This window comes from Macaca mulatta, chromosome 9, assembly GCF_049350105.2.
Source record: "Macaca mulatta isolate MMU2019108-1 chromosome 9, T2T-MMU8v2.0, whole genome shotgun sequence".
Lineage (NCBI taxonomy): Eukaryota > Metazoa > Chordata > Mammalia > Primates > Cercopithecidae > Macaca > Macaca mulatta.
This window is the reverse complement of record NC_133414.1, coordinates 131,598,130-131,624,328: the sequence shown is the minus strand read 5'-3', so window position 1 is coordinate 131,624,328 and position 26,199 is coordinate 131,598,130. Positions and strand designations below refer to the sequence as shown.

Genomic DNA, 26,199 nt, shown 5'->3' with positions numbered 1-26,199 from the left:
ATAGAATTTTTTTCTTCAGAAGTTATGAGGGTGTTTCCCCCAGATTTTGACATGTTATCATTTTTGGACATGGTAAAACGATACGTAGATGCGTAATGATAAAAGCACAAGGTGCATCAGAGGGATTGTCAATTATTCAATATGTCGTACTGAGCGTCCCATAGTTGGCGAGCATCCTGTGGAGAAAGTCTCTGACTGTTCTCCTGGGTAGATGCATCCTCTTTGCCTTCATTCCCAGTGTCAGCTGGTTGGGTATAAGGGAGGGTAGATGAGATTATGGGGAAGGAGGCCTGTGCCCTGGGTGGGTTTATGAGGCCTGGCCCTGCATCTTTCTAAGAGGCTGCTGGCTAAATGCCTGCAGGAGCCAGTAAGTCATGTGAATGAAGGAGGCTCCTAGTGTGAGGCTGGAGGGAGTGTTGGGACTGGTGTCCAGCTAAGGACATTCTGTCTGCCTGCACAGGCTGCGGCTGGTGGTTTAGGGCCTGTGGCTGTCTGGGCTTCCCTTGCTTCAGGTTCTGTCTCCGCCAACTTACTGATGGCGATCTCCTAGATCTTTGCTTGCCTTGGGACCCTGGGGCCTTTCTTCCCAAGGCATCTCTTATATTCTACCTAGTGCTGCCTGTTTTTCTAAAGAAGCTGGACATTTGGATCCTTATATGAAACCAGATGATTTTTAAATGTTGGAACTAATTTTAAAAAAATTTAAAACCTTGCCTGCCAAACAAAACATACCCACGGGCAGATGCGGCTTGTGAGTTTCCAGTTTTTGAGCCTTCGTCTCCAAAAGCTGGAATCCATGGGCCAGGAGCTGTGAGGCGTTTGCAGACAACTGCTTGGAAAATGTACATCATGGGTTTATTCACAGGCCTTTCAGGGCGCAGACACACATCCCCCCGGATGGCACAGCACGGCCTTTTCTCTGCCACCTTCCTCTCCGGAGGTGGCAAGGGAGGATTCTAAGATGGATTCTCTTTGACTTGAATTTCCCAGGCCCACCTAGAAAGCCATTGCTGGGCGTGGCCCTTGGGTTTGGCTTTCTGACTTCTTCTCTCCTCACGGTCTCCTCTGGATGACGTTGGCCAGAGCCTCCTGGGTGGAGAGGGGTCTCAGGGGAAGGTGAGAAGCAGGTTGTGGGAGATGCTTTGGAATGCTAGGATTCAAGCTGAGGGCCTTCAGAACAAGAGCCTCGTCTTTGTCCTTTGTCCCCAGCACCGAGGACAGGGCCCGGGGACCACCATCGATAAATGCTAGACTGTGCCACTGCTGCGACCCGCCTCACCATAAAATCCTAGCTCAGAGTCAAGCAAGCAAACAGATGTCTATTCCCCTGCCTTATTCTTTTGAGTATTAGAGGTAGGAGGGGCCTGTGCGTGGGCCGGTCCGCCCCTGCCGTGTAGACAAGGAAGTGAGGTCCCTGCACCATGGCAGAGCTAGGACTTGAACCAGCTCCCTGAAGTCATCCGTTGACTGCACCACCATGCTGCTCTGTGCCTCCGTTCAGTTGAATTCCCCAAATCTTTGTGAAGTGCCTGCTTGGTGCCTGGCACTGAACAGGAGGCAGCCCAGGGACAGACAGGTGAGCGGCTCCGGGGAAAGGGCGCCTCGAGCGGAGCAAGCCTGTGCAAGTGCGATGAGTATAGAGATGGGGAGCGCTTGTGTCGTGGGAGCAAGGCGGGGGCAACGGGGAGGAATCCAGGGGAAGTGGCTTTTTAGCTGAGGCTTGGCATTGAGATCGGGAGGGCGTTCCCGGGAGCAGGGACAGTGTGTGGGCAGGCAGGGCTGGTGAGAAGAGCTGAGGGAAGACCACAAGGGATGAGTGGCATGTTTGAGGGGGAGGCCGCTGTGCTGTGCTTCAGGCTGACAGGGCAGCCACACCTGGGGACCTGGGTGCCAAGGTGAGCGGGACTGGGAAAGCCCCTACAGGACTTCAGTGGAGTGGTTGGAAGGAGGGGTCAAACTTTCGATGTGCCGCTTCCAGCCTTTCAGGTCAGGCAGGTCTGGTGTTGGGTTGCTCTGCCCTGTCCACATCCTAAAGAGAGAGCTTCCAGAACGGGCAGTCCCTTTCCCTGCCTGTACCCCTGACATCCAGCACAGGACTTCTTTTCTTTTTTTGAGACAGGATGTGACTCTGTTGCCCAGGCGGGAGTACAGTGGTGCGATCTTGGCTCACTGCAGCTCCTCCTCCTGGGTTCAAGCGATTCTCCTGCCTCAGCCTCCCTAGTAGCTGGGATTACAAGCGTGTGCTACCATGCTTGGCTAATTTTTGTATTTTGAGTAGAGACAGGGTTTCACCATGTTTGCCAGGCTGGTCTCGAACTTCTGACCTCAAGTGATCCGCCTGTCTTGGCCTTCCAAAAAGCTAGGATTACAGGTGTGAGCCACTGCGCTCGGCCCAGCATAGGACTTCTTGAAAGTCTGTGTCCTTAAGCCTGGAATGCACCCGGCAATTGCTTTGGTGCAGTGAATGCCACCCTCCCGTCACTGCCTGAGAATGCAGATTGGGTGGAGGCATTGGTGACACCTGGGATGTTTGGCCTGGAGTGTTTGGGCTCCAGTGTGAGTCATTGTTCCCATTGGAAGATGCAGGGATATGATCTGAGTGGCTAAGCAGCAGCTCGCCCGAGGCTGGGCACAGTGGCTCACGCCTGTAATTCTAACACTTTGGGAGGTCGAGGTGGGTAGATCACTTGAGCCCAGAAGTTTGAGACCAGCCTGAGCAACATGGTGAGACCTTGTCTCTACAAAAAAATACCAAAAAAAAAAAAAAAAAAAAAAGTTAGCTAGACATGATGGGTTGTGCCTGTAGTTGCCTGGGGAGGTCAAGGCTGGAGTGAGGTATGATTGTGCCACTGAACTCCTGCCTGGGTGACAAAATGAGACCCTGTTTCAACAACAACAAAAAAAGAATTCAGAGCCCCATTTCTGACTCCAGGAGTTCCCTAGTGAGTCCCACTGCCTAGGAAGTAAAACCAGGCAGTAAGCTCTAAATTACTACAGAAAGTGTGGGGCAGCATAGGCACCGGGAGAAGTTGCCTAACTGAATTTCCTTCTTTGCTTGTTTTTGTTTTTGTTTTTGAGACGGAGTTTTGCTCTTGTCGCCCAGGCTGGAGTGCAGTGGTACGATCTCTGCTCACCGCACACTCTGCCTCCTGTGTTCAAGTGATTCTTCCGCCTTAGCCTACCGAGTAGCTGGATTACAGACGTGTGCCACCACGCCTGGCTAAGTTTTGTATTTTTAGTAGAGAAGGAGTTTCACCATGTTGGCGAGGCTGGTCTCAAACTGCTGACCTCAGACGATCCGCCCGCCTCGGCCTTTCGAAGTCCTGGGACTACAGACGTGAGACACCAACCACGCCTGGCCAGTTGTTTTTAATCCTCTGTTGTGCACTTAACCTAACTGGATTTCACAGTCAAACTTATCACATCTGTTCCAGCAGGGAGACCATGGGAGGATTTTTCTCTCTCCATCAACTAAGGCAGTTGAGGGGTCGATACAAATCCCACTCTCGCCTCCGTTGTTTTAACACCAACTTTGCGTATCCATGTCATTTACTTGCCCGTCTTCTATGTGGTTTGTCTTCTGGGATCTGGGAGTGGGGGGCCTCTTCTTCCCCACTGTCTCCGAGAGTCTAGACCCATGCCTGACACATGGTGAACTTCCTTCCTCTTTGGAGGACGAAGGCATTCCATTTCCTGGATCCAAGTCCTCTTCTCTCCTGAGTCATTCCCTCATTTTGGGAACAGCACACGAGAATGACTTCTTCCCTCCAGAATGACTCACAAGAGAAGAGCCCAAAACACAGCCGGCAATAGCTTCCAGAGAAGGGGGTCTGGCAGGTAGATATGTAAAGACCTTGTTGAGTGGAAATGTTATTTTTTCCCCTACTCTCCTACTTTACTGAAAATCTGACAGATCGTAGAATTCTGGGGTGAAACACACTTAGAAGTTTGAAGACATCGTCTCTTAGTCTTCTACTTTTGCTGAGAATCAGTAATTTATATGTAAACTGTTCTGTTTTTTTTTTCTTTTTTTCCCTCTCCGGGATAGTACAGGATCTATTTTCTTTTCTTTCCTTTTCTATTTTTCCCCTTCCCTCCCTCCCTCCCTCTCTCTTTCTCTCCCTCTCTCTTTCTTTCTTTTTTTGATGGAGTTTTGCTCTTGTTGCCCAGGCTGGAGTGCAATGGTATGATCTCAGCTCACTGCAACCTCTGTCTTCCAGATTCAAGTGATTCTCCTGCCTCAGCCTCCCAAGTAGCTGGGATTACAGGCGCCCTCCACCACACCCAGCTAATTTTGTATTTTTAATAGAGACGGGGTTTCGCCATGTTGGTCAGGCTGATCTCAAACTCCTGACCTCAGGTGATCCACATGCCCTGGCCTTCCTAAGTGTTGGGATTACAGGTGTGAACTACCACGCCCAGCAATTTTCTTTTCTTTTTGAGACAGGGTCTCACTCTGTCACCTAGGTTGGAATATAGTGAGGTCATGGCTCTTTGCAGCCTGGACCTCCTGGGTTTAAGCAGTCTCACCATGAAAATTTCTTTTCATTCCTAAGCAATCCTCTCTCCGGCCAGGTGCGGTGGCTCACGCCTGTAATCCCAGCACTTTGGGAGGCCGAGGCGGGCGGATCACGAGGTCAGGAGATCGAGACCATCCTGCCTAACACGGTGAAACCCCGTTTCTACTAAAAATACAAAAAATTAGCCGGGCGTGGTGGTGGGCGCCTGTAGTCCCAGCTACTCGGGAGGCTGAGGAAGGAGAATGGCGTGAGCCCAGGAGGTGGAGCTTGCAGTGAGCCGAGATCGCGCCACCGCACTCCAGCCTGGGTGACAGAGTGAGACTCCGTCTCAAAAAAAAATTTTAATTAATTAATTAATTAATTTTAAAAAAAGAAATCCTCTCTCCTCAGCCTCCCAAAGTGCTGGGATTCCAGGTGTGAGCCACTCCACCTGGCCAGGATCTTTTCATCACTAGTATTCTAAAACTCTTCAGTCCGGGGCTTTGGAGGCAGAGGTGGGTTCATTCATTGTGTGAATTCTTTGTGGAGCCTTATAATCTGGAAATCTGTAGTTCCAGGAAACGGTCTTATGTTGTTATTATTATTATCATCATTTTGGTAACTTTTTTTCCTTCCATTGTCTCTGGTCTCTTTTCCAATGATGACCTTTCACTGATGCATTGAGCCCTTAATTTCATGTTTTATTCTTCCTATTTAAAAAAATTTTTTTTTTTTTTTTTTTTGGCTTTTGGAGATTTTGACTTTATCTTCAGATCCTCCTATTGAGTTTTTCCTGCTTTTTTGTTTTCTCCAGACAAGGGCCCTCTAGTCTGTTCCTAGGGGGCCACAAGCCTGATGTGTTCCTAAACTAAACATATTTCTAATTAACTGTGTCAGGAGAAGTTTCCTGGGGGGTCTATATTTGGAATTTCCCTGAATCCCTTTATTGTGTTGGGCATCTCATTCTTGCCATCCTCTGTGCCTCTGTTCTGGAACCTCCCTGGGTCTGTTTCTTCAGAAAAGAAAACTCAACTCTTCTGTTGAAGGTGGGGAGGGAGCCACCTGACTGCTTAGGGTTGGTGGTGGGGGTGGAGGACCTGGAGGTCTGATGGCTTCTTTCTGCCACCCTCATCAATTCCACTGGGCTACCCGATGCCCTCGAGCTCCTGCCGTCTGGACGCGCTTCTCGTCGGCACCCCCTCCTCAGCCGTGCAGGGGCTTGGGTTCATTCTTCTGAGTTTCTGCCAAGTCATCTGCTGTTCCTCCGACTGCTTCCCGTTTCCTGAGCCAGTTCTTGAACATATTCTCGTATCATTTATTGGATATTTTCTTTGCCTCTTTCTCTTTCTGAAATTGATATTAGTAAAGTTAGTGTCTTGATCCTTTCATTTTCCTAGGAATTATCTCCCACATTCCATCTGTGGAAGAAGACAGGGTGGAGGGGAGCCGGAGGCCAGCAGATGGGATGGGAGTGGGGTTCGAGAGCTGGCGTCTGGCTGAGCATTGTCACAGCTGAGGCACTGCCAGGCCTCAAAGAAGGGCCCCAGCCTTGTGGGGTGCCTGGAAGGTGCTCACTGGGGTGCAGGTGCTTTATGGGCAGTCCCCGAGTGGATGGGCTCAGGTGGGACCCTTCTCCAGTGCCTGCCAGGATAGCCTCAGATGCTGGACACTTCGGGTCTCCCCAGGGAGAAAGGGGCTCTCTGGTCCAGGCTGTGGCCAGCCACGTGTGTCAGGGCCGTGGAAGAGAAGTCAGCCATCCTTCCAGGCCACAGACACAGAATCAACTCCACCAGCTCTGTGCCTGCCCTGACAGTAGCTAGAATAGGGTTAACAAAGCTCTGGAAAAATCTACCAAAATAGCTCCAGAGACTGGTTCTTCTTTTCTGCTCCTGTTCTCGGTCTGGACACCAGGCCTTCCCGTGACTGGCTTGTGGTCGCCGTCTCAGGGTTTCCCTTTTCAGTCACACTTCCTAGCTCCGCCGAGATAAGCTGAGCCCTGCAGCCGCTTACGGTCCGCATCTGGTCAGCCAGGGCCTGGACCCCGACACTGTTCTCACACAGACTCGGGAGGGACAGCCGGTGGGAGAGGGCAGGGCTGAGATCCTCAAGGCTTATCTACCTGCAGTCACCGGAACCTACTTCCTTTCCCCCGGCCCCTTCTGCCCCACCTCAAAGACTCAAGCCATTCATTGCACTTTTCTATTTCAGAATCACTCAAGATATCCTGGATTCATGTGTGTATGTGTGTGCATGTGTGCATGTGTGTGCGTGTGCGTGTGTACATATGAATGTTCAAGCGGAGGGGAGGTCTAAAGTGATTTCTACCCCCAGACCTCTGCATGGAGTTTGCTCATCTGCCTGGCTGAAATTCTCCTTTCATGAAGTGGCTTTAACACAGGAAGTGGTTTTCCAAAAGCGTCGCTTCCTGACGGAATGGGGGTGGTGGGAGGGAGGCTGTGGCTTCATGGAGCTGGTGGGTCTTAGAGAGGACAGCAGGGCCAGCTCCTAAGTGCCACCCCCTTGGGTCTCGAGGATGGCCCCCAGACCTGTCCCTTAAATAGCCACGCTTGTCTGGAGAGACTCCTGTGTCACTGAGTCTGGCATCAATTCATTGCTCCTATTGACAGTAAAGGCAGGGTGGACAGCATGGCTGCACCCAGCCTGGGCCATCTCCCTGCAAGTGCTGGCGAGGCTTGCTTTCTCGCAGAACAGGACATGGCCAGGCCGCGGCTTCTCAGGATCTTTTGTCCTCAGTGCCCTGAACTGAAAAAGGGATCCTCTTCCTTCCTTTCATGCACCAGCTATCAAAACCTTCTGGTGGTTTCCTTAAGGGAAGAAGGTTTGCAGAGCTTGGGATTTCCCAAACCAAGCGCCACAGCACATGTGGAGCCCCAGGTGGGCTCTTGGAGAGAAAGGCAGTTTTCCAGGCGCCCCTGCACACATATGTTGTAGCTGTGTGACTGCATTTTAGAGGCATTTGTTGTCTGCCTTGCTCTGTAACGTAAGGTCATGCTTTAGAGTCTAACGTTCAGAGAAACAGCCCCGTTTTTGCTGTTGGCGAGGTATGAGCACAGGAAGTCTCCTTTCTCTAAAAGAAAATCGAGCCCTCAGGGGAGGTTCTGGAGAAGGCTCCTGCGCCTGCAGCCTCGCCCTGAGGCGTGCTGTCCTGAAGACACAGTTCTTACTGTGAAGTCATCTCCTTACCATCCGTGAGTGCTCCTGAGCCCGCCTCGGTTAGTTTCGGGTGAAACAGGAAGCCGGTACCTATCAGGGCTCCTGCTTCCCAGCAGGACTGCACTCGGGACTTGAGGGCGGGCAGCGAGTGTTTTCTCCACTGCCTGTGCTCGGTATCTCGTTACCTAAAAGGAAATCACCCTGCCTGGGAAGGCCGCAGACCGCACAACCTGGAGGGGCCGATGTGTCTTGCAGAAGTGGAACTGAGCAGAATTCAGAGGCCTTGGAGCCAAACAGTCCTAAGGCTCCCAGAAGCTCTGGGATAAGCCACGCCACCTCTCCTGACCTCTGTGTCCTCATGGGGAAAGTGGCACTAACAGGAAAATGCCCTTTGCTGCATGTCCAGGGGATTAAGGAAATGGGATGCCTCCAAGCAGGTGTCTGCGGCCTAGTGGGCACTGGATAACTGGTAGGGATAGGCGTGCATACTTTCACTTGATTTTTTTTTTTTTTTTGAGATGGAGTCTCACTCTGTCGCCCAGGCTGGAGTTCAGTGGTGCAATCTCAGCTCACTGCAACCTCTGTCTCCTGGGTTCAAGCTATTCTCCTGCCTCAGCCTCCCAAGTAGCTGGGATTACAGGTATGCACCACCATGCCTGGCTAATTTTTGTGTTTTTAGTAGAGATGGGGTTTCACCATGTTAGCCAGGCTGGTCTCGAACTCCTGACCCCAGGTGATCCACCTGCCTTGGCTTCCCAAAGTGCTGGGATTACAGGCGTGAGCCACTGTGCCCGGCCACAGGATGGTTGTAAATGGTACTGAGTGCTCTCTGCGGGCCAGGATTCTTTCTGTCATGGCTTCTGGATGGTTAATGCAGCAATTTTGTTCCAGGAGATGTGGCTGCGGGGTAGGGGCTTGGCAGTGCAAGTTCTCCTATATAGAAATTATCTCTGGAGTGGCCTGAGAGCCCCCGGGCTGTGGGGGGTGCCTTTCTCTTGCCACAGCAGCTCCCGTGGGCCTGGCTGGAGGGGAGAGCAAGGCTCAGGCTGGGAAGGCTGTGTGTGCAGATAGCACACAGGCCCCATCTGTCTCCTCCAGATGCAGGAAAAGGCAAAGGAGATCTACATGACCTTTCTGTCCAGCAAGGCCTCATCACAGGTCAACGTGGAGGGGCAGTCTCGGCTCAACGAGAAGATCCTGGAAGAACCGCACCCTCTGATGTTCCAGAAACTCCAGGACCAGGTAACCTGACTTCCCTGCCTGCGCCTTGATTTGAAAACCTACATTAATTCCAGGCCTGGAAGAATTTAGTGAAACACCGAATGTTAGACTCCCGGGAAACCATCTCATCTGGCCGGGCAGACCGAGGTACACTGAGGGGCCATGGTTGGGGACAGTGGGGACTGGAATTCTAAGCTCGAGATTTGCCCCACAGGAGTCTCCCCAGGCCTGTTTACTCTTGGTCTACACACAGTTTGGACCGGCAGGTTTATCTGCCTTCTCTATCCAGATTAGAGCGGGGACTGGAGCTATTTGAGGAGCCTGTACTGAGAAAGCAACCTATAATTGCTGAAGGTAAGAATAGATGGAAAACTCCAGAAAGCAAGCAGGAGAACTCAAAGTGGCAGGAGAAACAGGCTGTTTCTGTGCAAATATCCAGACACCGCCACATACTTTTAGTGGCCCCATACTGTAAGCTATTAATAGTTCGTCATGTAGCCCGAGTCATAATGAAAAGGTTAGCATCGGGCAGCATATTCTATGTGAATTCTGATTCACATTTGGCTATTAAAGGAGACTTGCAGTGGGCCTCCTGGAAGTGGTGACTTTGAGCCAGTAGGAAGGATGCATGGGCGTTGATTTGCGGTGGCAAAGGGAGTGGAATGTATGGTGAAAAGGCAGTTTTTGTGACTGTAGCCATATGGGGATATTGACCCCAGCCTAGTCCTCAGAATCTTTTCAAAGCTCCCTAAGACACTCTAAAGTGCAGCCAGGGTTGAGAACCTGTACAGACCACCGTGCTCTCGGTATTCTCAATAATGACAGCACTAAGTACCATTTCGTTTTTGGTTTTGTTTTTGTTCCTTTTTTTTGGAGACAAAGTCTCACTCTGTCGCCCAGGCTGGAGTGCAGTGGCACAATCTCCGCTCACTGCAAGCTCCGCCTCCCGGATTCATGCCATTCTCCTGCCTCAGCCTCCCGAGTAGCTGGGACTACAAGCGCCCGCCACCACACCCAGCTAATCTTTTTGTATTTTTAGTAGAGACAGGGTTTCACCGTGTTAGTCAGGATGGTCTCGATTTCCTGACCTCATGATCCGCCCACCTTGGCCTCCCAAAGTGCTGGGATTACAGGCGTGAGCCACCGTGCCCGGCATTATTTTTTTTAGACCGAGTCTTACTCTGTCTCCCAGGATGGAGTGCAATGGCTCGACCTTGGTTCACTGCAATCTCCGCCTCCCAGGTTCAGGCGATTCTCTTGCCTCAGCCTCCTGAGTAGCTGGAATTACAGGTGCCCGCCACCATGCCCGGCTAATTTTTATATTTTTAATAGAGACAGGGTTTCACCATGTTGGCCAGGCTGGTCTCGAAATCCTGACCTCAAGCGATCCACCCACCTTAGCCTCCCAAAGTACTAGGATTACCAGTGTGAGCCACTGCACCTGGACTTTCTGGGTTTTGTTGTTGTTGTTGTTGTTGTTTTTTTGAGATGAAGTCTCACTCTGTGGCCCAGGCTGGAGTGCAGTGACTCCATCTCAGCTCACTGCCACATCCGCCTCCTGAGTTCAAGCGATTCTCCTGCCTCAGCCTCCCTACCAGCTGGGATTATAGGCCTATACCACCACGCCCGGCTAATTTTTTGTATTTTTAGTAGGGATGGGGTTTCACCGTGTTGACTAGGCTGGTCCCGAACTCCTGGCCTCAAGTGATCCACCCGCCTCGGCCTCCCAAAGTGCTGGGATTACAGGCGTGAGCTACCATGCCTGGCCCTAACTACCATTTAGGATTGCCCATTTGAGCCTGATGCCACACTTGGTGTGTACTGTCTCATTTTATCTCCAGTGAGTATTATTATTCTCATTTTGCTGATGAGAAAAGCAAGGTTCAGGGAGATTAAGTGGTTTGTTACCATTAAGTCATGCAGGGAGCAGAAAGTGCTGGAAGCCAGATTCCTTCTAGTCCATCTGCCTTCAAAGACCATGCTCCCCTGTGACCCCCGTGGTCTGTGTTGCTCTGCCAGGCTCCTGGGCAGCCTCTTGATGTCTCTCAAAGCTCGGAGAGGCCCCTGGAGCGGAGGGATTGGAAAGGCTTTGTGAATGCAGGTCATCTGACTTCCCAGGACTGCGGGAGCCAAGGTAGGATGAGGAATGGGAGAGTTCTGACTCCATGTGGTAGCACTGCAGGCTCTGAGATCCGGCTCACCTGCCCAACAGCTCAGAATGGAGCTGGACCTTATGACTAGGCATGCCCCTTCGACTCATTCAGCGGGAGGCTTAGCCAGCACAGAAAGGAAGAAACACAGGGGACAGAGGCTGATTGTTTTTTTTTTCTTTTTTTAATGACAAAGAATTTTATTTATTTATTTATTTATTTATTTATTTTTGAGACAAGGTGTCCCTCTGTTGCCCAGGTTGGAGCACAGTGGCATGAACACGGCTCACTGCAACCTTGGCCTCCCAGGCTCAAGTGATCCTCCCACCTCAGCCTCCCAAGTAGCTGGGACCACAGGTGTGCGCCACCATTCCCAGCTAATTTTTGTATTTTTTTTGTAGAGATGAGCTCTCGTTATATTGCCCAGGCTGTTCTTGAACTCCTGAGCTCAGGCGATTCTCCAGCCTCGGCCTCCCAAAGTGTTGGGATCACGGGCAAGAGCCACCACGCCCAGCCTCAGAAAAATTTTTAAAAATAATTTTTATCCGGCCGGGCGCGGTGGCTCAAGCCTGTAATCCCAGCACTTTGGGAGGCCGAGACGGGCGGATCACGAGGCCAGGAGATCGAGAGACGATCCCAGCTAACACGGTGAAACCCCGTCTCTACTAAAAAATACAAAAAAACTAGCCGGGCGAGGTGGCGGGCGCCTGTAGTCCCAGCTACTCGGGAGGCTGAGGCAGGAGAACGGCGTAAACCCGGGAGGCAGAGCTTGCAGTGAGCTGAGATCCGGCCACTGCACTCCAGCCTGGGTGACAGAGCAAGACTCCGTCTCAAAAAAAAAAAAAAAAAAAAAAAAAAATAATAATAATAATAATAATTTTTATCCAACTGTAAGCATCACGCATGCTCAAGAAAAAAAACTTGGAAAACAAAAATATAAAGAAGAAATCATTTCTTTATTGCATGATTGCACACTTGGAGATAACCACAAAATAGCATTTGATCTGTAGATTTTCCATCTTTTTTTCTGTAAGTAAATGTATGCACATGCCCCTAACAGATGTGGCCTAATAAATGTAATAATAATGTATGTGTTTATGCACACCAAACAGATGTGCAGTCCAAACTCTTGAATGTAAAGCAAGTACTGTTATACTCTGTTGTTAAAAACCTTTTCTTGGAAGGCTGGGCTCAGTCGCTCATGCCTGTAATCCCAGCACTTTGGGAGGCCAAGGCGGGTGGATCACCTACAGTCAGGAGTTCCAGACCAGCCTGGACAACATGGTGAAACCCCCTCTCTGCTAAAAATACAAAAATTAGCCAGGCGTGGTGTTGGGCGCCTGTAATCCTATCTACTCGGGAGGCTGAGGCAGGAGAATTGCTTGAGCCTGGGAGGCTGAGGCTGCACTGAGCCGAGATAGTGCCACTGCACTCCAGCCTGGGCAACAGAGTGAGACTCCATCTCAAAAAAAAAAAAAAAGCAAAAGAGTGTTTTAATTGGATAGAGAGAAAGAGCCACGACCTTTCCTCCTAAGGCATAACTGGGTGAAAACAAGGTATTTGGAATCAGAGCCGATTTCACAGTGAGTCTCCAGGTGAAGGGCCCCTGGGTTCCATTTTGCTTTGAAAACTCTCTCTCCGGGTCCTTGCTGTAACTGTCAAAATGAGTGCTCAGCACTAGCCCCGGTTTGTTTCTTGCAAAGGCTCCCTTGAGAGCTCTGTTTTCCTAAGCGAAGGAGATTGAAGCTGAGGGGAACATGTTTGGAGCCACAGGATTTCACGGAACTTTCAAAAGCCTCTCCCGCGGCTTTGGCTTTGCTGAGCGCTGCTGGGCTTCATGGTGGAGCCCCAGAGCAGCCGCTTTCCGTGTGTTCAGCACCGCAGCCCCGCCCCCGGACTTAGCTCCTCATCACCACGTGCGTGTCGGGCGGAGGGCAGCTCTGACTTTGTAGGGCACAGCTGGAACCTAGAAGGACGGGAAAATCTTCCCTGAGCCCCAGGCTGGATGAGCCCACTCCCATGCACCCTGTTTAAAGGAGAGCTTCAAGAGTTTTCAGTCAGGTCCTGTTTATTCTTGCTTTGCACACAGTTCTAACAGGTTTTTCGGTTCATAGCAGATTTGAAGTTGTGGTACAGACTATGGAGTGATGAGCAGCAAGAGGTGACCACTGACAGCTAGGGAGGACATAGAAATGACACTGAGCACAAGCATGGCATCGAGGCCTGAGACCCTGGGCGTGGGGACCTCCAATGCCACACGCCACACCATGGGCATCCCTGTGCTTTTGGACAGTGACATGATAAGTGAGCCTGGTGACCCCAAACCATCCAGTAGAAGTTAAATTGAGGTTAGCGTATTATGTGAAGAATGCATTATTCATTTTAATGAGCACTTCATCACAAACATTTTTTTTTGGAGACATAGTCTCGTTCTGTCACCCAGGCTGTAGTACAGTGGTGCCATCTCTGCTCACTGCAGCCTCCGCCTCCCGGGTTCAAGTGATTCTCCTGCCTCAGCCTCCTTGGTAGCTGGGATTACAGGCGTGTGCCACCAGGCTAGGCTAATTTTTGTATTTTTAGTAGAGATGGCATCTCACCATGTTGGCCAGGTTGGTCTCAAACTCCTGGCCTCAAGTGATCCACCCGCCTCGGCCTCCCAAACTACTGAGATTACAGGTGTGAGCTACTGTGTCCAGCCAAAGGCATCTTAAGAGAAGCTTGAGGGGCTTAAAACTGCTACCTGGGAAATTCATGTAAGCGGCAAGATGGTTCTCTGATTTAATTCAGTTCTGCAAGCTTGGTGTGCCCAGCCCTTTGGTGGCAAAGCCAGGAGAGGCACAAGGTGGTACTGTGGGTATTTCCCTAGTACGTTAGCCTAGAGTCAGAGGCTGCTGTTGGATGAATTTAGGTTGGAGGAAGCAGGAAGGAAGGGGGCTACCGTACAAAAAAATTCTTCAGGGAATTGCAGTTCCTCACAGTGTGTTTTCTTCTTTAAAAACATCTATTCCGGCCGGGCATGGTGGCTCCTGCCTGTAATCGCAGCACTTTGGGAGACCAAGTTGGGCAGATCACGAGGTCAGGAGATCCAGACCATCCTGGCTAACACAGTGAAACCCCGTCTCTACTAAAAATACAAAAAATTAGCCGGAGTGGTGGCGGGCGCCTGTAGTCCCAGCTACTCGGGAGGCTGAGGCAGGAGAATGGCGTGAACCCGGGAGGCGGAGCTTGCAGTGAACCGAGATTGCACCACTGCACTCCAGCCTGGGCGACAGAGTGAGACTCCATCTCAAAAAACAAACAAACAAAAACATCTGTTCTTGGGAGATCTGATTCAGTCCTGGTTGGTCTGCTGGTTTGTGGATTTGTTGTTTTATTCATTCCTTTATGCTACAATTATGAATTGAGGCCCTACTCTGTACCAGGGACTGTGCTAGGAACTGTGTGTACAACAGGGAAATCAGCATCCGCCCCACCAAGGAGGGCAGAGAAAGATCAATGCTAAGAAGGAAATGCAGCAGGGGATGGGCTGAGAGGGACTGGGAGGGGCCTGCTAGGGTCGGTACTCAAGGAGGGCTCCCTGGAGAGGCGACTGGGACCTGAATGGCAAGCGGGATCTGGATGAGAGGACCTGGGAGCCAGGACCTTCCAAGGAGAGGCAAGCGCAAAGGCCCCCAGGCAGGGGCAGCAGGTGCGTTGGGGGTCAGCGTTGTCATCGGAATGCAGCAAATGAGGGGGTGGTGGAAGCTCAGTTGGGAGGGACTGGCTGGGTCAGGCCCCGAGGCTGTGGCAGACAGTTTAATTGCAGGGATGTGAACAGTGGCTGTTTATAGAATGTGCTGGTTAGGCTGGTAAGTCTTGGACCTCTTAGAGCCTGAGCACCTTGGCTCAGGTCCCTAGCTCAGGGCTGTGCCTGTTCCACACCAGCTGGGCAAGAGAAGGTGGATGGCTCAGTGCAGAGACAGCTCTGTTACTAGAAAGTCAGCTGTGAAACCCTGACCTCCTGACCTTGGCTCACCATTTGTGTGGTGGGTGGAAGTGGCCTGACCTCTGCCCCTCCCCACTTTCCCCTTCCCCCTCTCCCCCTGTCCAATACTCGCAGGATATGGGGCTGCCAGATTCATTACCGTTATGACAGTGCATGAGCTTGGCCCTGAGCACCAGAGGCAGAAGTGGGGGATTCTAGCCCAGCCTTGCCTCTGTCTGACCCCAGGAGGGTTCTGTTTCTTACTGTGGCTTCCGAGTCCTCATCTGTAACATGGCGCTTTGGGCAAATCCTCTGCTACCTCTCTGAGCTGTGAGCGTTCAATGCCCTGGTGTTAAAGAGTCACTCTCTGATAACCACAATCTTACTTCCTTAGATCTGACTCCCCCTGCTGCCCCTACCCCAACTTGTTTGACTTTATTTATTTATTTTTTTGAGTCAGGGTCTCACTCTGTCACCCAGGCTGGAGTACAGTGGTGTGATCTTGGCTCACTGCAGCCTTGACCTCCTGGGCTCAAGCAATCCTCCCACCTCAGCCTCCCAAGTAGCTGATACTGCAGGCGAGTGTCACCAGGCTCGGCTATTTTTTTATTTTTATTTTTTGTAAAGATGGGGTCTCACTATGTTGTCCAGGCTGGTCTCAAACTCCTGGCCTCAAGCAATCCTCCCGTCTTGGCCTCCCAAAGTGTTGGGATTGGAGGCATAAGCTACTGTGCCCAGCCTTCTTTCACTTTAGAATTTAGTTACTGTGAGATTGCGGGCAAGACTTGCTCCCTCTCTGTGCCTAGCTTTTCTCATTTGTGAAGCGGGGGTATTCATGAACTGACCTCAAGTGATGTGCCCACCTCAGCCTCCCAAAGTGCTGGGATTACAGGCATGAACCTCTGTGCCCTGCCTATTTTAATTTTTTTTTATGCTGGGGCTCCCCCTGTCATCCAGGCTGGAATACAGTGGCACCATCATGGCTCACTGTAGCCTTGACCTCCCAGGCTCAAGCCATCCTCTAACCTCAGACTGCCGAGTAGCTGGGACTATAGGCGTGTGCCACCACGCTTGGCTAATTTTTAAAATATACTTTTCTAGGGGTGGGGTCTTACTATGTTGCCCAGGCCGGTCTTGAACTCCTGGGCTCAAGCAATCCTCCAGCCTTGGCCTCCTAAAGTGCTGCTGTGATTACAGGCGTGAATCACAGTGTCTGGCTCAAAATTATCTTAAATTGTTAAATTAGTACATGCTCATTGTTAAGATAAAAAAAATTCATGTATCCAGGAGGGTATGAAGTGAAAAGTTAGGATCCCCCAGTGCTGCCCCTCCCTCTCTCTCCCCAGCGGGAAATCGATGACATCATTGATCCTTTCAGGCTCTACTCAAACACTGAAGAATGGAACACATTGCAGTCTGCTCAGTGACTTACAGTTGTTCCATATGAAAGATTTAAAACAAAATTCTCCTCTGGCACATTTCTTAGCCCCAGTTTACACATCTTTCTTGCTCAGAAGCCTTTGGTTTAAGTTCTATAGCACAGCATGGTCTGGAACAGCCATGAGCTTGATGAAGATAGAAAGGTCCAGATCATTGCACATGGCAGCTTCGTGGTTTTCTCAGTCCATGGAAGAGAAGGGCATGGGTTTGGGGGAGTGGGGTGCTCATTCTTCTTCCATGAATATCACGGGTCTCCATGCCTACACTTAAAAGCAGATTTTGGGCCGGGCGCAGTGGCTCACGCCTATAATCCCAGCACTTTGGGAGGCCGAGGCAGGTGGATCAGCTGAGGTCAGGAGTTCGAGACTAGCCTGGCCAATATGGTGAAACCTCGTCTCTATGAATAATACAAAAAAATTAGCTGGGCGTGGTGGCGCACACCTGTAATCTCAGCTACTCAGGAGGCTGAGGCAGGAGAATCGCTTGAACCCAGGAGGCGGAGGTTGCAGTGAGCCGAGACCATGCCATTGCACTCCAGCCTGGGTGACGAGAGTGAAACTCCATCTCAAAATAAATAAATACATAAATAAATAAATAAATAAATAAATAAGCAGATTTTGCGTCTATTAGGATGCCTTCCCCGGGCTTTGGGTCTGGTGCTAAACTCTAGCCTGGAAAAGCAGAGATGAGGTAGACTTCTCCACTCAAAAAGAAGTCCTTAACCTTTGGTGCTTACAAAAAAAAATGGAAAACCAGCACTTTGGGAGGCTGAGGTGGGTGGATCACCTGAGGTCAGGAGTTTGAGACCAGCCTGGCCAATGTGGTGAAACCCCGTCTCCACTAAAAATACAAAAATTAGCTGCGCACGGTTGCATGTGCCTAAAATCCCAGCTACTTGGGAGGGTGGGGCAGGAGAATCGATTGTACCTAGAAGGCAGAGGTTGCAGTGAGCTGAGATCACGCCACTCCACTCCAGCCTGGGCGACAGAGTGAAACTCTGTCTCAAAAAAAAAAAAAAAAAAAAAAGGAAAAGGCTTGGGTGAGATGCCAGTGCTCCCAGCCACATCCTTGACAGAGAAAGGAGCTATGAATGGGGTCCCTTTTTAGCAATGCAGTTTCTTTTGAGTTTCCCCAGAAAGTAAGAGGTGAGAAATGCTTCCTTTTTCAACATAAGTAAGAGGGGTGGACCAGCTATTGAGGGCCTGGGAGGGTGAGAGGGGCTGTCCGGCCTGTGGCGGACATTTGGGGGCCCATTCTCTACCCGGCTCTATTATTTCTCCACATGGGACCTGGGCCTGAGTGCCCCTGCATGACCCTGGTCCCCTCTCCTGTGTGGTGGCAGAGGCTGTGGTGGTGGCCAGAGCAAGGGACTTAGGATGTGTCAGTCTTATGGGTGCCAGGTGACATGTGCTCCAAAAGATCAAACGCAGGGCAGAAATGAGTATTTTCCAGCATGCTCCGCCAGAAAAGGCAGGTGTGGTTTTTTATTCAAACGGAAGGGAGGTTGGCTGTCTGCGTACACCATAGCCATCTGCCTCGCGAGGGTCACGGCGGGAAGGGCAGTATTCGAGATACTTTGAGATGTTTCTTGCAACTTTAAAATGGTATTTGGTGCTGGGCACGGTGGCTCACGCTTGTAATCCCAGCACTTTGCGTGGCTGAGGTGGGAGGATGATGAGGTCAGGAGATTGAGACCATCCCGGCCAACGTGGTGAAACCCCATCTCTACTAAAAATACAAAAATTAACTGGGTGTAGTGGCACATGCTTGTAATCCCAGCTACCTGGGGGGCTGAGGCAGGAGGGTTGCTTGAATCAGGGAGTCGGAAGTTGCAGTAAGCCGAGGTCACGCCACTGCACTCCAGCCTGGCCACAGAGTAAGACTCCGTCTCAGAAAAAAAAAAAAAAAAAAAGGGTATTTGGGGGAAGAAGAGGGGAGAGTGGCACTCAGTGGAGCATTCAACTCCCCTTCTGATGGCAAAAGGCAAAATTAAAATGCCTTCACCCCCAGCAGAAAGTGAGTCGTGTCATTTGGGCCTGGAATATGAGTCCTATGGACTGCAGAAAAAAGCGAACAATCGGCTCCACACGTGTGAGGGCACTGAACCCGTGAGCTTGGGAGGGGATTTCATCCAAGCAAGGTCTCTCTGATCCTGTTGTGTCCAGACTCCTTCTGGATTTCCAGTCCCACCCCTGGCACACTGTCATCTCTGGCTGGTCTGTCTATGAAGCTGGAGCGCCATGCAAGACAATGGAACCTTCTGTGTGGCCTGTCCTGGCGCTCTGGGGCAAGGGCTGACTTGAGCTGCTTCGTCTGCTCATCTGCTCTCTGCCAGCTGCCCTCAGACCTCCTCCTGGGTGCAGCCCGTTCCCACTTGAAAGGGAGGTGGTCTTTACTTGAGGGGGTGGGTACACGCCTGTTTGCGCCTTGCCCCAACAGCCTTGTCAATGCCCAGCCACTTCTGAGGGCTGGAGGGACAGGAGCTTCCTTTTTTCTCCCTTTGTGTCTCCTCGCATGGGTACACAAGCCCGTCTGTAGTCCATGTGCGTGGAGAGAGGACGCCTTCTAGAGCCGCAATTCAGAGACGGCGGTGCTTCCACCTTCCTTCAGCCATTTTCCTGTAAAAACGAAACCAAGTTCTTAAAGCAAATATGATATCCCACTAACTAAACTTGCATTGCCTTAAGGAATGATGTTTTCTTCTCATGCCTGAAATAACATGGCGGAGGGTTTTGAAGAGAAGAGAGGATGCGTGTTTTGTTTAGGTCTTCTGTACGTGTCTTCTGAGAAGTGTTAAAATATTTATTAGGCTTGAAATGCAATGAATGGAGACAGACGCAACATTCACAGAGGGGCCTCCAAGGCTGGTTGAGCTCCTCGTTTCTACACAGCTGAGTGTGCGTCAGGGCGACGTCCTTTCCTGGAGCGGCACATTTTGAACAGTCTGAAGTTGGAGCACTGCGTGGATATTTTTCTTTCCGGAAGGCAAATCCTGCTTGGTCATGGCCACGTCTGGGATCTGGAGAGGAGGTGGTTTGGCGATATAAAGACCTGGTTTTGTGGGACCGTTGTACAGAGCTGCACATCTGCAGGAAGCCTCCCTCCTCGTTTTTGTCCGAACCTCACTTCCAGCGGCCTGTAGGATTGGATCCCAAGGCAACGATGCTAAACAGTTTACAGTCCAGGCGTGCAGCTCGCAGATGTGGGGCTGCCAAAACCCCAAACCTTGCTAAGCCGCAGCTGTCTTGGCCAAAAAAAGAAAAAAAAAAAGATACAGAATGCAGCTCAGCTGCCAACTTGAGTTTTCCGCTTCACCAGCAGCTGCTCATTGGACGGATGGCTGCCTCAGCTCTGCTGCCGTGTCTTCCAGTCACCTGCAGCCTCCCGCTTAGCCCAGATGGCTCCATTTTCTTCTTTCTCTTCCTTATGGACACTTAAGGAGTCCGATCATGTTGTTCAGGTGCCCATCACAGTCCAGCCCTGGTGAGGTCATTTCTCCCCCTCGGGGAGCCCTGCTTGTTGGAACTGTCTGGGACCCCTAGGCCCATCTCATTTTATGTGTTTGAGCAGGGGTGAGGTAAAATCAAAAAGAGGACTCGATGAGCCTCCTTGGGCTGTCGTAAGCAATGACCCCAGGCCAAGTGGCTTCAAACAGCAGAAACGCATTCGCTCAGCAGAAACATTGAAAATCTGACATCACGGTGTTGGCAGGGCCCTGTTCTCCAAAAGGCTCTGGTGGGCGGTGGCGGGGGGATGTTAGGGGTACTTCCTTGCCCCTTCAGCTTCCAGACTGCTGGTGGCTGCTGGCACTCCTTAGCGCAGCTTGGCGCATGGCTGCATCACCAATGTCTGCCTCTGCCTTCACATGCCTTCTTCCCTCGGTGTGTCTCTCTGTGTCCCCTCCTCTTCTGATGAGGACACCCAGTACTTGGATTTAGGGCCTACGCTAAATGCAGTGTGATTTCATTTTGAGACCCTTTTCCAACCCTCTTTTCAAATGAGGTCAATTCTGAGATTCCAGGTGAACGTAAGTTTAGGGGAGCACCACTTACTCCACTACTGACCTTTAGGGACATTTGTTTCTCACTTAGACACATGGATACACTCTTAAAGAATGTATTTGGAGCCAGGTGCGGTGGCTCACGCCTGTAATCCCAGCACTTTGGGAGGCCTAGGAGGGTGGATCACCTGAGTTCAGGAGTTTGAGACCAGCCTGGTCGACATGGTGAAAACCTGTCTCTACTTAGCTGGGTATGGTGGCGCACGCCTGTAATCACAGCTACTCAGGAGGCAGAAGTGGGAGAATCGCTTGAACCCGGGAGGCGGAGGTTGCAGTGAGCCGAGATCGCGCCACTGCACTCCAGCCTGGATGACAGAGTGGGACTCTATCTCAAAAAAACAAACAGCAACAACAAAAAAGAACATATTTGGGATCATTGTTTTTAGACAGGGTGTGTTTTTAAAATTTAGCATCAGTCATTTAACATTCACGGGCAGTTTTCCATGTTGCTCTCTTTGCAGCCCTCGTTTTTATTGTCCTGCCATGCGAGTGGCAGATGGCCTCATGGTCGGGAGTAGGGGCTCCAGAGCCTGCCCGGGCTGGCCTCCCACCCGTCTCTTTTGCTCATTGTTATGAGCTGACCTGTGCTCCCCTCCCTAATTCATATGTTGAAGTCCTAATCCCCAGAATGTGACTTTATTTGGAGATAGACCTTTAAAGGGGTAATTAACATTAAACGAGGACATTGAGGTGGGCCCTAATCCAGTCTGACTGGTGTCCTTGTAAGAAGAGGAGGGAAGGATACACATGCACTGGGGAGACCCCGTGAAGACGCAGGGAGAAGGTGTGGTCTGCAAGCCAAGGAGAGCGGCCTCAGGAGAAACCAACCCTGACGGCATCTTGACCTCGGACTTCTAGCCTCCGGAACTGTGAGGAACCCCTAAGCCCCTCGTTTCCTCCTCTGTCAAATCAGGGTCTTCAGAGCGCTGGAGGGAGGACTGAAGGAAAGAATGCCCACACGCTGCCCAGCGCGGGGCTGGAGGGCACAGCGGCCGGGTGCTAGCCGGGTTCAGTTCCCCAGCCTCTGCTGCTGCGCAGCGAACGGTTTCTGTTCAGTCAGTGGTAAACATTTACTGGACCCCAGTTACAGCTCTTTTCCCTATGACAGATGAGGCTCTGGTAGCTGGGACTGCAGGTGGGTGCCACCAAGCCCTGCTAATTTTTATAGTTTTAGTAGAGACAGGATTTAGCTATCCCCCGCCTCAGCCTCCCAGAGCACTGGGGTTTCAGGCATGAGCCACTGCGCCCGGCCTTAGTTGCATTCTCCATCCTCTAAGTCACCTTTGCTGAGCCCCGTCCCAGGAGCACCCTGTTACTGCGTGCTCCTGAGCCAGGCCCAGGGGGTCCTTGGCCGGTGGCAGTCAGAAGTCTGCCTGCACACCCCATGTAGAGCAATCAGGCTTCCCACAGCCCAGGCACATGAAGGCTTTGGGGGTGACATCCTCTCTTTCTCCAGCCTGTCTGGGTCCAGCGGTCACAGCTGCCTCCCAGTCACTGCAGCAGCGTGGGAGATGGGCGAGAGCTCTCAGAGGAGGAAACCTCTGCCTGAGGGACTTCTGTACTTGTAGAGCATTTCACACCTGTGCCAGTAGGGAGTGGCCCTTATGCTCTTAATAAATAGTTTGCAGCCCCCTCCCCTCAAGCTTGCTGGCAGCCTCCGGATCTCAGGGTCGAGTCCTGCCAGCCCAGGGCAGTCCCTGAGCTTCCTCCCAGCTGAAGCAGCCTCCTCCCCTCCCCCTCCTCCTCTGCCCTGGGTGCCCCCAACGCCAGCCTTTTTTCTTCTCTACTTTGAAGTCTGAGCCTCAGAGCCACTACAGGCAAACAGGATGTTCCTCTCCCACGCGCAAAGACTTCACACGAGACGCCTGGGTCGCACCGCATCCTGCTCAGAGTGGCGGGTCCCGTCTGCGTGGACCTGGGGTGGGAGTGGGCACAGGACTGAGGCCGGGTGCCAGCCGGGACCCTGGTGCCACTGGTTTCATTAGTCACATTTGAGCGTTCATTGCAAACTTTGAACTAGGTAAGCCTCGAAAAGTTTCCCTTGGGGGCTCTTGTGCTCGGAAGGGCTGAATAAGGCAAATGGTGGCGCTTGCTTAGCACCTTGGTGGGACACCCTGAAGGAGTAATGGTGTTTCTCATCCCCCACCTCACCCCCGGCTATGATTTTTGTCTTTTCTGGGATTAAATTTTTTTTTTTTTTTCTGTAAACCTCAGAAAATTACAGTCACACCTGGAATTCCAGGATGGCTACAAGATAGACGACTGCTCTAGCGTGGCATGGGACAGGGCCTTAAGGAGGCAGGGCCTTGCTGAGCAGCTGGAGGACTCGGGCAAGACTAGAAGGGCACCAGGGGATGGGCAGGCGCTAGTTTAACAGTTTAAAGAAAACCTGAAGTCCCAGGTCTTTCTCTGGGTTGTGGACTCTGTTTATAGTACAGTGACTCAGGCGGTTCTGCTGTGGTTGAAGCCATCTTGGGAAGATGAAGGTGTAAAATTTGAGGGTTCCAGTTCCCTCCTGAAGCACCTCCTATCTGCCAAGCGGATGTTCTGAGTCCTTTGAGTCCCTCAGATGTTTATTTATTTTTTATTTTATTTTATTTATTTATTTTTTTGAGACAGAGTCTCGCTGTGTTGCCCAGGCTGGAGTGCAGTGGTGTGATCTCAGCTCACTGCAGCCTCTGCCTCCCAGGTTCAAGTGATTCTTCTGCCTCAGCCTCCCAAGTAGCTGGGGTTACAGGCATGTGCCACCACGCTCGGCTAATTTTTGTATTTTTAGTAGAGATGGGGGTTTCGCCATGTTGGCCAGGCTGGTCTTGAACTCCTGACCTCAAGTGATCCACCTGCCTCCACCTCCCAAAGTGCTGAGATTACAGGTGTGAGCCACCGTGCCCGGCCCCCTCAGATGTTTCATTTATAAAATAGTGTATGTGTGTTGGGAGAGGGCAGCCTTAAAATATGTCAGGGTTTTACCATCCACTTGACAACCCCGTCTGGCAGTCAGCGACATTCTAGACATCTCTGGAACTTTCCACTTGGTTGTTCCGTGTACCAGGGTGAACTGTGTGGATTTTTAGTTGCAGAGCATACTGAAAGTTAAGTGGAAAGGTCTGAGAGGGTGGGTGGGGGGGAGAGAGAGAGAGAGAAAGATGAGGGGTGGGAAAGAGATCATACTTCTCAACAGCTGGAAAAGGCTTTGTGCTTCTCCTTTCCTTGCCCCTTTCCTGGGACAAGGGAGGAGGGCAGATGGCACAGGATTGGGTAGGAGTGGGGGAAGATGAATGCTGGTCACAAGGACCATGGCCCAGAAGAGGTTCAGTGGCAGCCAAAGGAAAAACAGCCTTCTGAGTGTCTGCTGTACCGGCAGGGGCAGCCCTCTAATCTGGGGCACTTCAGCTCTGTCGGGTGTCTTCTTCGCTCACCTGACATACCTTAGACTTGTTTCGTTCTGGGGATGTGCTCCCCAGCCTGTCTGATGGCACAGATGTTGGCCTGCTGCAGCTGGCTGCTCCGTTCTTTATTTGGGGCCTGTTCCCTTGCTAAGATCATAGTTTGACTGTCCTGCCCTGCAGTGAGCATGCCTCATTTTGACTCTTGGCACAATAATAGGTTTCTTTGAGATCTCGGATGCCAGACTTACTGGGAGTCTTAACAATACTGGCATCATATGATATATCAGTGATCTTTTTAACACCACTGACTCTACAGAAATGGTTTCTATCCGGCTGCCTCAAGCTCTTGGAGAAATACATCCTTGTGTTATCTAGGCAAATAAAGGGGAGAGTCTTGAAGGACTTCTTGATACAAGGGTCTGAATTAGTGCCGTGTGAATCTATATTTCCGTGGAAAATAAAGGCATATTTGTTCATGTGACTGTCTATATATTCCATTGAGATTATTGCATAATGACCAGAAATCTCCAGGAAATGTGCCTTGTCTAGCAGATGGCTTATTTGAGCTTTCTTAGTGTGTTCTTTGCACGTACTAGTATTCTTTGGCACATGGTAGGTATCCAATACTTATCTGATGAGATGATTTATGGCCTGGATTAGCCTCAGCCTTCAGACTCTTTTTTCTTTTCCTCCTTAGATCTTTAATCTCATGAAGTACGACAGCTACAGCCGCTTCTTAAAGTCTGACTTGTTTTTAAAACACAAGCGAACCGAGGAAGAGGAAGAAGATTCGCCTGATGCTCAAACTGCAGCTAAAAGAGCTTCCAGAATTTATAACACATGAGCCCCCAAAGAGCCAGGACTGGCAGCTTTAAGAAGCAAAGGAACTTCCTCTCAGGACCGTGCAGGGTTTATCATTGCTTTGTTATTTGTAAGGACTGAAATGTACAAAACCCTTCCATGGGATATGTGTGTTTTATTAACTGCTTCACCAGTAAATTTTGCATGATGGCTAAGCTAACATAAAAAAATAATAATAATAACTTGGAAGTTTTAGTTCACAAAACAGAGATTCCTTCAACACTGGACACGTCGAGCATTTTGTAGCTTAATTAAGCCTCATATAAGGCCGCAGGGTGAAACACATCACTACCTTTTACCTTGTAAGTGTTTGCTCTACCTCTCTGGTGAGTGGATGCATGTCCACAGGTCACTTAGTAAATTAACTCAAGCATGAGTTGATCCGGCAAACCCAGGCTACTGGGGGTATTGTCTGCCAGTCGCCTTTTGGGTTAAATATTTCTCGAGAGCACGTTCAGTGCTGGAAAAAGAAAATGAATCACTGACAGCCTCTAAAGATTTGGGAAACTTGTGTGTGAGTGTCATCAAAGGGTTATTATTTCTTGTGTGTGGGTTGGTCCTGGTTTTGACCACAACCCGTGACATTTCATGCAATGCAGATAAATAGTTCATCTTGACAGAAACAAGATCTCAACCAGGAAGGAAAAGAAACACAAGTGGGAAATTGTTCAGGGTCCCCCTGGCGAGTCAAGGTGGTGTTGAATGGCATTGTAGCACAGGTACGTGCAAAGGATGGAGTTGGTGGGGCTCTTCCTTTCTCCTGTACCCATCGCGGACATATCATAATCCTTTCCTCTCTGCTCCCACAGAACTTACTAACTCTGGCTTGAGACTTCACCAGGAAAAAGAAATGCTGCCTTTCAGCCTGCTCTTCTTGGATGGGGAGGCTGCGAATGGGCCATGCTTGAGCCAGGCTGTCCCCGCCAGCCCAGGAACTCCACTTTTAGAGCAGAGCCCACCAGGGCCAAGGTCAGGCTCAGTTCCCTTCGGTGAATTGTTCGTGCTATTTGTAGGGGGTTGGGTGCTGCCACCAGGCCTTTTCCAGGATGTTTGCTAAGCCCTTTCTGTTTGTACAAAGTGACCAGCTTCTGTTGCGTGTGAGCCTCCCAACTCAGACTTTCCTGTTTGCAAAATTCCCTAGTGTTGAAGGTGGCTGTATAGTTTATCAATCAAACTAGGACACTTTTCTGAGAGAAGAGGGGTTGAGCTTAATAATTAGACTGGGATAATGCCTATTATAAGCCCTAATCTGGTTCTATTCTGGGTCACAGTTACCCTACTGATGGCTGTCCCCCACCTGAGCTCTTGGGCAGCCCCCCGGATTCCCTAGCCTCGCTGTCTAGACACTGTGGTCAAATGTTTCCTGCCCTTCCATCCAGGGCCTGGGAAAGGGATGGCCTTCAGGGAGCCGTTCACTGCCAAGCACTAAATAACCCAAGGA

At 50.7% G+C, this 26,199-nt stretch overlaps 1 protein-coding gene across 2 annotated transcripts in view; it reads left to right on the top strand.

The window, feature by feature from the left end:
* Positions 1-24,995, top strand: part of RGS10 (regulator of G protein signaling 10) — a 42,261-nt gene extending 17,266 nt beyond the window's left edge. The window contains exons 4-5 of one of the 2 annotated variants that reach the window (NM_001261654.1): positions 8,772-8,915; positions 24,595-24,995. In NM_001261654.1, coding sequence (NP_001248583.1) covers positions 8,772-8,915; positions 24,595-24,741 — 291 coding nt within the window. In that variant the 3' untranslated portion in view covers positions 24,742-24,995. The remainder of the gene's footprint in view (positions 1-8,771; positions 8,916-24,594) is intronic. The other variant, XM_015148166.3, reaches the window with a different exon arrangement.
* The last annotated feature ends 1,204 nt before the right edge of the window (positions 24,996-26,199 follow it).